Consider the following 12,513-nt stretch of genomic DNA (forward strand, 5'->3'; position numbering starts at 1 on the left):
TCAGATCCCTTGGAACTGGAGTTGCAGACAGTTGTTAGCACCCTATGGGTGCTGGGAACTGAACCTGGTCCTCTGCAAAAGCAGCCACTGCTCGTAACCACTGAGCCAGCTCCCCAAGACCTATTTTATTACATTTGATTTTGTGTGTGTGTATACACGTGTGCACACACGTGTGCTGCAGTGTGCAAGTGGAAGTCAGAAAGCAGCCTGCAGGAGTTAGGTCTCGCCTTCCACCAAGCAGGCCCCAGGGATTGAACTCGGGTCTTCAGGCTTGGCAACAAGCACCTTCACCCACAGACCATCCCCAGGGCACTTTATTATTATTATGTTTTATTTTTTTACTGTATGTGCACATAACTGCAGGTGCCCATGGAACCAGAGGTACTGGATCCCTGGAGCTGGAGTTACTGGCAGTTGTGAGCCTCCCAACGTGGGTGCTGGTAACCCAACGTGGGTCCTCTGCAAGATCAGTACATGCTTTTTAACTGGTGAGCCACCTCTCCAGCCTATTTTGTTTTTTAAAGACAGGGTCTTGCTAGGTAGCCCAGGTTGGCCTCAAATGCTCCATCCACCTGCCTCTGCCTCCTGGATGCTGGGATACAGGCGTGCACCACACCATCTACCCCCCTGTGATGGATAATGTCCAGCCTGACAGGATCTAGAATCACCTGGGAGACTGGCCTCGGGGCACGGCTGTGGGGGATTATCTTGAGTGTGTTCACTGAGGTGGGAAGTCCGGGCTACTGTGCGTGGCACCATTCCCTGGCTGGGACCCTGGAATGTGTGAGTGGAGAAGGAGATGAGCAGCAGTATGCATCATCCTTTCCTGCTCTGACTATGGATGTGATGTGACCAGCTGCCTCAAGCTCCTGCCGCCTCGACTTCCCGCCACGATGGTCTGTCCCTTGAACTGCAAGCCAGAATGAACCTTTTTAGGAAAGCTGCTTTTGTCCAGGTATTTTTATCACAGCAACAGGAAATGACACTACGATGCCCTCCCCAACCCCTGACTTCTTAGACCCCAACCCCTGGAGGTGAGGTCTGAACTCTGGGTTAGTCCATATGACACCGGTAGACCCTGTGGTCAGGTGGGCATCACCCAGCTCCTAGGACATCACCTTTCCTCAGAGTTGCCACCATGACACTGCACCTCCCTATTTGCTCCTGGAAGAACTAACTGGCACCCCTAGCTCTCTGGCGGGGCAGAGAAAAGCAGCCCTCACACCCCTCACCTTGACATCAGGTGGGAAGAGTGCTCTTGTCAGAAGGTGGAGGTTCGCCAAGCAGAGACGGAGGCTGAGGTTGGTGACGTTCACTTGGAAGAAGTTGGTGGACTTGACTTTGGGACAGATGTCATGCTCCCCGTAGAAAGGGGACACTGTGATGGTGGTTCTGGCATCCAGCAGGGGGACATTGTCGCTCACACCTCCATCCACATACCGCTGTGAGGAGAGGAAAGGCTGGTCTGAGTCTCCCTGCACTGGTGTTGAAGGTGTTTCCAGAGCCGCCATGGTAGAAAGGCAGCCAATGTGCTGGGAAGACAGAGGCCTGGCTGCTCTTGCAGAGGCCCTGGGTTTGATTCCCAGCACCCACAAGGCAGCCAACAATCAGCCATAACTCCTGTTCCAGGGGATCTGACGCCCTCTTCCGACCTCTTTGGGCATTGCACGGGTGTACTTACAGAAACGCAGGCAATACACTTGTATACATTAAAAATAAGGTGAAGAGGGACTGAGAAAAACACCCAGTGTGGCCTCCGCCGACAGGCACACACTAAAATAAACAAATAGTGCTATCATAAAGAGGGGGCCCTAGGGAGTGGGGTGTAGGGGCGTCGTTTCCCACGGGCTGCTCTTCTTCATGGACTTTTCCACCCATTCAGAACACCCCTGTAGTACAGGAAGGTCTGAAGGCAGAGGTGGGGAGGGGCAGGATGCCTGTCTCAAATATTAAGGTTCCAGGCTTCAACCCCAGCACAGCAAAAAGTCCAGGAGATTTATAGTGATTTTCTTCAGGATTCCTGGGTGCCCTCAGTGGGAAATCCAAGGGCCTGAGTTACCCTGTGCAACTCCCACATCAGCCATAACTCTGTACCATATGAACCTAGCCTGTAAACTCAACCTCAGAGGGTTAACAGGGCCTGGGAATGCAGCTCAGTTGGTAGAGTGCTTGCCTAGCACACAAGAAGACCTGGGTTTACTCTCCAGGACCACACAAACTATGCAGGGTAGAGCATGCCTGTAATCCCAGTACTCAGGAGATGGAGGCAGGAGGATCAGAAGTTCAAGGTCATCCCTGGCTACATAGTGAGTTTGAGAACAGTCAGAGCCATATTGGAAAACAAAAGTGAGCAGGACACAGGGCTGCGTGGCTGTAATTCCAGCACTTGAAGACCAAGGCATCCAGCCTGGTTACATATGGACATCCTATGTTAACAGCAACAAAAGAAGTGTGTCCCAAATGACCCAGCTCGTGTTAGGGAGCACAGAGACTGGATTCTAGCTGTCTGCCCCAGAGCCCGGAGACCCTTTCCTGGCTTCAGACCTCAGTGTTTTCATCTGTGAGTTGGGATGACCACAGGGCTGGTAAAAAGCGACCTGGGCGTGGTCTGGGTTCCTGAAACTTTCAGCACTCACAGACAGCACTGCAAGGCACTGCCCACTGGGGCAGTGGAGAACGGAAACCCAGCTCATAGCTTCCTTGGGGCAGCCCCCCACCGCCCCAGCCCCGCCCCCACCCCCACCTCCCTGCCAGGCAGGCAGGGATTACAGTCACATCTCCACAGGCCCATAATTCCAGAATTCAAGGCTGAGGCAGGAGGATGGTAAGTTCAAGGCCCACCTGGGTAACCTTATCTCACAATAAAATGTAAGAAAAAAAAATTTAAAGCGCAGATGATGCATTTCAATAGCATGCAGAGGGCCTTAAACTCATCCCTGTCCCCCTGTGGTTGTGAGGCAGAGGGGTGCTGTGCCTGGATCCGCCCCCTCCCTCTGCTGCCCAAGGGATTTTATTGGTTTCCTTGCCACTGATCTCCATGAGCTCAAGAAAGGCCCTAAAAGCCTACCGTGTTACAGATTTTCTCTTGGGTATCACAAAGTGGTAAAGTCAAAGAAAGCAAAGATCTATGCAGGGCCAGACCAACAGATTTTTAGGAAATGCTCAGATGTTAAGAAATGCACACCTGGGGGGGATGTAGCTTAGTGAACAGAGCGCTGCCCTAGCATACCAGAGGCCCTGGGTTTGATCTCCAGTACTGCCTAAAATGAGAGGGTGAAGGCACCCAGGCCTCCAGAGGTGGAAGTGGGAGGATCAAGACTTGAAACTCCTGGTGGCCTCAGCCTGCTGCAGGCCCAACTGGGAGGTCGCATTAGACCCTGCCTCAAAGCAACAAAAGAAAATTTAGATAGCGTCACTGTCGGGCATGGTGGGCATGACTTTAATCCCAGCAAAGGCAGAGGCAGAGCAGGCAGATCTCTGTGAGTTTGAGGCCAGCAAGATTTACATAGAGTTCCAAACCAGCCAGAGTTACAGAGTGAGACCCTGTCAAAATAAAAGGGAACACACAGCTGGTCTGTTTTCCCCTGAGAGTAACTACCTAAGAGGAGTAATCAATTCTTAAGCGCCTTACACTTTAATTAGGCCACAGGGAGTCTCCATGGGGTGCTCCTGAGCAGATTAAGGGAACCCTATAGGCTGCAGACCTGGAGGTAGAGGTGACTCCTGGGGGTGTAAGCCTATGGCTCAGGCCGCCAGGAAGTCAGGCATGGATTCTGACCCCAAGGCCAAGCGTGTCTCCAAGTCAGATGTGGTCCTGGCTGTCAGAGCCAGCTGGCTGTAAAGGAGGCCACAAGGGCTCTGCTGTCTCCAGTCCATACTTACCTCACCTCTGAAGGAAGGAGGGATCAGGCCAGAGTAAAAAGGGATGAAGCAGGAGCATACCAGGGCCTGTGAGAACAAAGGAGCAGTGAGGCCATGGCCAAGATGGGGCCTGTGACTTCCCTGGGTCCTCTCGCCTTCCCCAAGGGAGCTGAACGCAGTAGGTGTTTTAACACCCAGGCACATGACTGGCCCTCACACTTGTAACCTGAGGCCTTGAGTCCTGTGGGCAGCACCAGCTCCTTAACCACACTGCCTGTGTACTTCAGTCCCTGTGCTTGCTCCCAGACTGGAGCACTGTTGACTTGGTGGCCGCAGGGGTAGACCTGGGAGCTGCAGGAAACACAGATCCAGGCCCTCTCCCATTGGAGATAGGTCCCAAGAACCCACAACTCCAGTCAGTTCCCTGGTCATAATGACACAGGGATTCCCGGGACCACACTTTGAGAATCACTATGTTGGACAGCACACTGTCCACTGAGGAACAGGTATATATAGGCACAGCAGGTACTGGTTGCTCAGAAGCTTCCAGATGTTTAAGTAGAAATCAAGACTGTATGCAGGGCTGCTGGCCACAGGTGCAGGATGCTGCCTCATACAGATTGAGTTAAGTCAAATGCAGTTACTCTTCAGGAGCTCTGAGAAGCAAAAGCCAAGGCAGATGGCATTTTGATATTGCAAATTATCTTGTCTGTGCCAGATCTGGAGAATAGAGGCAAATAAGACATGTTCCCACCCTGGAGAAGCTTCATTCAAAAAAGCCAACCTCACTATGTAAGATGCGTAAGGTGAGGGACACACCCAGGTCCAGTTCTCTGGGAGGTTAGAAGTGGAGGGTTGAAGGGAGGACAGCCTGAAAATGGAACAATGGGGCCAGGGTGCAGCTGCTGGAGAGAGCACATGCCTGGCATGCCGAGACCCTGGCTTCCACCCCCAGCATTGAAAAAGAGAGAGACAGAGACAGAGAGACAGAGACAGAAAGAGACAAGCAAGTGTCCTGGCATAGTGGGGCTTCCAGAAACTAGACCAACTCACTGGATTCACAGAGTTCATGTCACCCTGACCCAGGGTGACATGCTGTTTCTGATTTGACCACACCCAGAGCAGCAAAGTGCTTACATCTACCACTTCATCTTTAGAATGAAAATCAGACACCAGCACGTTCTTCCCGTCAGACACCCGGGTGAGCGAGATGCATATCCTGCCTGAGATTAGCTGGTGGACGTTGTCCGGGAGAGTCTCCTGGAGCCCATCTCGGATGCACTTGTTTAAGTTGAAGAATGGATGGAGGGTGCCAATGTTGCGGCTCCGGGCCTTCCGCACGAGGTCCATGAGGATTTCTAAGGTCTGGTCTGGGGGGTCAGAGGACAAACACACAAAACAGGGTACCACACTGGAGATAGGGGATACTTTTTTGTAAGAACAGAAACCACATAAAAGAGTGGCTGGCCCCAATTAAGACCTATAAAACACATCCTGCTATTTCAGTCAAGATCAGGCACGTTACTTTCCAAGTGGCTATAGACCACACCCACACTTCAAAGGTTTAGCAGGCAACACTATCTAGTGAATAGTGGTTCATAGTGATTAGACAGGAAGGTGACAGTACTCCGCATTAGCAGCACTATAAAATCAGTTTCACCTATGTCTGACTTTATTCAATGGAACAGCTAGGAAATGGTCTATAGGGCTTGAGGTGTGTGTCTCCTGGACAGTCCTAGGCTGGGTCTAAGCTACAGGAACATGGCTGCCCCTTTCAGTGGCCCATGTTTGTGAGAACTCCCGCCTGCATGCCCACAAAGCCAGAAGCCACCAACACATCAGCACCATAGCCTCTACACAGATGGTGTAGGGGAAATAATCCAAGTTTGGACCCAAATTTGAATCCCATTTCCACCTCACACTCAGGAAGGCACTCTGCCACCTGTCTACACCCTAGATTGCCTTTTTCATGGAGAACGAGATTTACCTGCCTTTGTGGAGACAGAGAGGATTGAGTGAAATAAGATTTGCAAGATGTTCTACCTAGAAAAGACTATTTAAGTGGCTGACTAGTCTCCCCAGAAGCCTCTAACCCCAGCATCCCCAGAAGGTGTGGTGGGTGCTTTACTCCCCAGCCAGGCCCCCTCGGGTTAATCTGTCCTGCCCTGGCACACAGGACCACCTCTTCCAGCCTTAGCCAGACAAAAATCCTGGGCTGCACAAAGACAGACATGTCCCAGTTGTCCTGATCCAAGTCTAACCTTGACTCCCAGCAAACGGCAACCCACTTCTGAGCCTGCCCAGAGGGGTGAACTTGTACCCTGCTGGCAGATTCTGCCCCTCCTCTCCTCTGCCAAGTCTAGCCAACACTCAGATGCCCCAAGGACCTGGGCCCAAATCACAGCACCCCAGGCAATGTACTTTAGCTTCCCCACCTGTGGCAGGCAACCTGCAGCTCTAGTCTTCCAGTGTTCCGCCAGGACAGCCCCAGGCTGCCCTTGTCCTCTGCACAGTTAAGAACCCCCTCTAGACAGGAGTGGGTGTACTTCGGGCTTCTTGTGCTGACAATCATTCATCCACGTGGGAGCACAGAGCCCCCACATGTAGGAACTGCCTTTGGTCCCTGTTGAATCCCAGGGTGTGCAGGTGGCCACGGGGCTGGTCTAGTCCTCCCGCAGGCCACTCTCTGCCCTTTGCCCCTGTCTCCCTCCCTTGCTGGAGTAGACAGACAAGCAGGCAGATAGCCAGGACGGCTAGCCTCCTAATCCTTGAGTCCCATCAGCCCAGGGTCTGCTCACATGATTCTATCCAATGGCAGAGCTCCATACATCGGCAGGGACTTCCCCACACTAGCCAAAGTCACTCCCTGCTGGCAGTGGCAGCAGAGCAAAGAGTAAAGTGTTAAAGAGGCCCAGATCAACGGGGGCTGGTAAGGGATACTATCATCCTGCCTCGGGGCCTGTGGCTAGTTTTCCTGAGACAGGGATCTCCCTGTGGGCACTTACCCCAGTCCCTGCCCACTGCCAGCCTTAGGCTGTGACACACGGGGTAGGGTATGGCATCCCAACAGTTAGCAGAGAGACGTAAGCCCACCTTCTCCCCTCCACACATGGACTGTTTAATCAGGCAGGATTCAAATGACCCTCATGTCACTGCCAGTGGCACGCATCTGGGAGGGGAGGCCTGGCCCTGATCAGTGAAGACTGGAAAAGATGTGATGGGCCCTGTCCAGGACCCCAGCCTCCAGGGAGGGTCCCAAACACTGAAGGAGGGAGAAGCACTTTCCTATCCCACGCACCCCACCCTGTAGCAGCCACCTCTCCAGGCGCCCAAAGGGGTGGACCTGGACCAAAAGTGCTCAAGTTTGGTGTCTTCAGCTCCTCCAGGTGACACCATGACGACAACCAGAGCAAATCCAGCCCTGGTAACGGCGGGACGAGAGGACCCTGCGCCCGGTGCGTCCTGACTCCCTGCTCCCGGACCCCCTCCTCCCCATCCTACCCCAGCTTGCAGGACCAGGACAGGGCCAGGGAAGAGGATGCTCAAACATCTCCGGGTCCAGAGCGCCTCCCGGCCGCCCGCGCTTGGGGTCCCCACTCCGGAAAGTCGTGGGACACCCCTGGGGTGCGTCCCCTCCCCGTGCCCGGGGACAGACAGAACCGCGACGGGGGGCCACCTGTCTGGGCAGGCTCGGGGATGGGGGGAGATCACCGAAGCCTCGGGTGCCCCATCCCCGCGTGGGGACTCTGGGGTGATATGGACGCACCGAGAGGGACCCGGGACAGGAAGACGGCTGCATGCAGCGCCCCCGCCGAGCAGCCAAAGAAGGTGCGCGCGTCCTGGAGGAGGTGCGGGGCGCGCTCGCTCAGGCAGCGGGTGGCCCCGACGTGGTAGAAGCCCAGGAAGCCGCAGCCGGCGAACGACAGGCTCCAGCGGCGCTCGGGGTCGTACATAGCGGCGCGCGTGGGGCGCTCGCGGTACCCGTGCCCACGCGCCGGGGCCGCAGCCGCAGCTCCGCTCCGCTCCCCGCCGGCTCGCGTTCTGAGTCCCGGCGAGCAGCAGCAGCCAAGGCAATCCCCGGGTGACGTCAGCCTCGGCCCCGCCCCCGCTCGGGCCATGCAAATGAGCCTTCGGGAGGACCAATGGGCGTGCAGGACGCTCGCCCCGCCCCCTCCCTCCCGGCAGGGGGCGGGGTCGGGGAGCCCCAGGCTGGAGGAGGGCGCAGAGGCTGGTCGCCTGGGTTCCCGTCCGGCCTGTGACTTTTTCTCCGTTTCTTTTTCACGCGGGACCTGCACCCTGAAGCATGACCACCATACTACCATCTAAATTGAATGTATTGGCGTTGTTTTCGTGGAAGTTTTCTGGTTTTGCCTTTTTTTTGGTACGTTTTTAGTTCACGGAGAGTGGTAGCGATTTTTTAATTTCGTAATTATTTTGTTTGATTTCTGCGGTACTGGGGACTGAACCTGGGGCCTCATGCGTGCTGATGATCAGTGGAATTAAAAAGAAAGCAACTTTCACAAGCACGGTCGCGAAGGAGTGACACGTGTTGGATTCTTTGGGAACGCAAGAATAGTTCTTGCTACTTAAGTACACAGAAAGCTGAATTCACATACCCACCAGGGCGAGCGGGAACCATGGCAGAGTTGGAACTGAAAACTTGCTCTCTACCCTCTTTCATGACTCCTCGTCCTTTTGCCTGCACCTCGTCCCCCCTTGTCACCTAATACTCCTCTCTCTTGTCCTCCTTTTGTTTCTTTTCTCCAAACATATATTTTTAATTTTATGTGTGTGTGTGTGTGTGTGTGTGCTCGCGCGCGCCTGCTTATCTGTATATGTACCGCGTGTGTGCAAGTGCCTGTGGAGACCAGAAAAGGGTGTTGGATCCCCTGATGCTGAAGTTACAGGTGGTTATAAACCATCCAGTGTGGGTGCTGGGAACTGAACCCAGGTCCTCGGAAAGAACAAACCTCAGGTGCTCTTAATTGCTGAACCATCTTTCCAGCCCCTTTGGTCTCCTTTCTAAATTGTAGAAAACTTTTAGGGCCTGTTCTCCACACATCACCTTCTTAAACATCCTCCCGTACTAGGTGCTTCTCTTTCTGCCTTACACCTGAAGAGCTTTGCTTTGCTCACTGTGCCCTGGAGGAGAAAGCAGCTGACGGGCTCATCGTGTGGCCTGTTGTGAAGGGCAGACAGGGCCCCGACAGTGCCTGGCCACACAGTCCTCACTCCCACCGCAGTGTCTGTGCCTGCCTCACACCCTTGCTCCTCATCTGGCCCTTGCACAATAACACACACACGCACCCACGCACGCACCCACACGAGCTCCCCAGGGCTCTATTGGCAGTGCTGGGGACTGGAAACAGCTCCCTCCTGAGCTCCCCATTCAGGGAAGCCATTGAAGCTGCAATAATGAAACTCTTTCCTGGGGGAAAAAGTGTCTGTTTTCCTGCAGCTCTCGTTCTAATTCAAACTTCACTCTGGGATTGATTGGCGAAAGTGGGGTGTAAAGGCTGGGGCGGGCCTCCTCCTATCGCCATTGAATTGAGTAGTTACAGGAAACATGAGCCTGTCACTACAGCAACTAGACACCTAGGAAACAGAGAAAACAGTAGGGTTGAAAAAAAAATTTTTTTTTGTCTTTTTGAGACAGGATCTCCCTGTAGCCCCAGCTGTCCTGGAACTCACTATGTAGACCAGGCTGGCCTTGAACTCAGATCTGCCCGCCTCTGCCTCCTGAGTGCTGGGATTAAAGGAGTGTGCCACCATGCCCGGAAGGGTTGAAAAACTTTTATTTTGACAAAAAATAAAGGTTTTACTATCCAGTTATATTAAATAATTTAGATTTAAAACTTCACTATTTGGGGGGCTGGAGAGATGACTCAGTGGTTAAGAGCACTGGACCTGGAGTTTGATTCCCAACACCCACATGGTGGCTAACAACTGTCCATAACTCTGGTTCCAGGGAATCTGAGGCCTTCTTCTGGCCTCCACAGGCATTGAACAACATGAGTGCACTTACACTCATGCAGGCAATACACTAATACACAGAAAATAAAAATAATGGGGGCTAGAGAGATGGCTCAGTGGTTAAGAGCACTGACTGCTCTTGCAGAGGACCTGGGTTCAATTCCCAGCACCCACATGGAAGCTACAAACCGTCCTTAAACTCCAGTTCCAGGGGAATCTGACACCTTCTTCCAACATCCACGGCATTGCACAACACAGGTGCACTCACATACATGCAGGCAATACACTCATACACATAAAATAAAAATAATAAAATATTAAAAAATAAATAAATAGCCGGGCGTGGTGGCGCACGTCTTTAATCCCAGCACTCCGGAGGCAGAGGCAAGGGGATCTCTGTGAGTTCAAGGCCAGCCTGGGGCTACAGGGAGACCCTGTCTCCAAAAAACAAAAATAAATAAATAAATAAAAACAAACCCTTCCTTCTTTCCTTACATTGCCTTTGTCAGGAACAAGAAGAGTAAATCACGGTGACCAATTCATTCTGTTTTCCAGGATTTCCTGGTTTTGCAGTGAATCCTGCCTCCAGGAATCCCTTAGTCCAGTCAAGCTCGGGTAACTGACCAGCCCTAATCCCTTGTTTGAGCCAAAACTCAGGGGTAGATTCTGGGTCTATGGAGTGTCTCCATTAAGTCCTAGCAATGACTAATATCACTGGGGAGGAGAACACCCCCACCCCCCCAGCCCAGAGTGAGAGAGACAGAACCTGGGTGTGGTGGCATACACCTTTAATCCCAACACTGGGAGGTAGAGGCAGGCAGATCTCTGTGAGATGGAGGCGAGGCTGGTCTGTATAATGAGTTCCAAGCCAGCTGGGGCTGCAGGGAGACCCTGTCTCAAAAATAAGTAAATAAATAAATAAATAAATAAATAAATAGAAGAGATAGAGACAGAAGAGAAGCAAAGACACTGTGACTCCTTTAAAAGATTTTGCTAAAGTTTAGTTGTAACTCAGGTCATCACTGTGGACTCATTTTTGGACAGTAGTGGACATGCACAAAGCTAAATACAAATTTGAGTTGCAGGGCTAGAAACATGGCTTAGTGGTTAAGAGCACTTGCTGCTCTTGCAGAGGACCCAAGTTCAGTTCCCAGCACCCAAGTAGGTATAACTCTAGCTCCAGGGAATCCAAGATCCAATCTTCTGGCCTCTGAGGGCACCTGTATACATGTGCACATACATAGACATGCACACATAAAAAGTAATAAAATAAATATATTTTTAAAAATTAGAGTTGTGTGGCTGGAGAGATGGCTCAGCAGATAAGAACATTGGTTGTTCTTGCAGAAGACCTGGGTTCGAATCCCAGCACCCACCTGGCAGCAAACAACTGTCTGTAACTCCAGTTCCAGGGGATCCAAAGACCTCTTCTGTCCTCTGTGGGCATTGCATGACACGGGTGCACTTACCTACATGTAGGCAATAAACGCATACACATAAAATAAAATTTTTAAAAAAAAATTAGAGTTGCTGAGTAGTTGTGGTGGTACACATCGTTAATCCTAGCACTAAGGAGGCAGTGGTAGGCAACTCTGTGAGATCAAGGCCAGCCTGGGCTATACAACCAGTTCAAAGCCCACTGGGACTACAAGGAGATCTAGTCTCAAAAAAACAACAGCAAAAACAAACAAAGTGAGTGCGGCTCTTCTAGAGTACCTGAGTTCACTTCCCAGTACCCCCATCAGTCAGCTCCCAACTGACCCCCTGTAACTCCAGCTCCAGGGAATCTCTGACCTCTTCTGGCCTCTGTAGGCACCTGCATACATATGACATGCACTCACATAAATGAGTAATAAAATAAAGAGCTAAAGAACAAAAAATAGACACACACATAAAATAATAAAGAAATTTAAATAAAATCTAAAAAAATAAAGTGTTTTTGAACAGAAAGCATAGACTTTGGCCTGGAGCTGCAGCTCAATTGGTAGACTGCTTGCTGGGCATGCATGAAGTTCTGGGTTCAATTCCCAGCATTGAATAAACAGTGTGGTGGCATAAGCCTGTAGATCCAGCACTGGGGGTGGAGAGGGGAAGCAGAAGAATCAGAAGTTCAAGGTCATCCTCAACTACACAGAAAGTTTGAGGCCAGCCTGGGCTGTACTGAGATCCTGTCCAAAAACAAGCAAATAAAAAAACAGAGTGCACATATTTATAAAGGGAGGAGGCTGCAGAAAGGAAAATAAAATACATGCACGAAAGAAAGTTTATGACGAGAGGCTCCTAGCAACCTAAACTTGTACTGAACTTGGATTGACTAATTTTCAGTATATATGCTGAAAGTAACTGTCACGATATCTGGGTGTGTGGCTGAGGGGTACTGTACTTGCCTTGTATGTGACAGGCCCTGGGCTTGTTCTCTAGCTCTGCAAAAAGGAAGGGAGAAAGGAGGAGAGGGAGGGAGGAAGGGTTAGAGGGAATAAGAGAGGGAAGGGAAGGACTGTATAGCATGCAGACCTTCAGAAGAGGGGAAGATAGTGCATTAACTCCAAGTTTGCAGGACTGGAACTACAGCACGTGGCCTACTCTGACCACAGAGTCCAGATGGGAACAAGAGCCTGGGGGTGGGGCAGCTGTCCTCCTCTAGGCCCTGCTGGACAAAAGAGTGCCAGCATCCTTTAC

At 51.8% G+C, this 12,513-nt stretch overlaps 1 protein-coding gene across 1 annotated transcript in view; it reads right to left on the reverse strand.

The window, feature by feature from the left end:
* Window positions 1–7,832, reverse strand: part of Pnpla3 (patatin like phospholipase domain containing 3) — a gene marked incomplete in the record, with an annotated part of 18,806 nt that extends 10,974 nt beyond the window's left edge. Inside the window, 4 exon segments of the mRNA XM_008844724.2 lie at window positions 1,233–1,442; window positions 3,883–3,948; window positions 4,999–5,231; window positions 7,628–7,832. Of these exon segments, the coding sequence (XP_008842946.2) occupies window positions 1,233–1,442; window positions 3,883–3,948; window positions 4,999–5,231; window positions 7,628–7,814 (696 nt within the window).
* Between the last annotated feature and the right edge of the window lie 4,681 nt (window positions 7,833–12,513).

This window comes from Nannospalax galili, unplaced genomic scaffold (assembly GCF_000622305.1).
Source record: "Nannospalax galili isolate Female #2095 unplaced genomic scaffold, S.galili_v1.0 scaffold180, whole genome shotgun sequence".
In the NCBI taxonomy this organism is placed as follows: domain Eukaryota; kingdom Metazoa; phylum Chordata; class Mammalia; order Rodentia; family Spalacidae; genus Nannospalax; species Nannospalax galili.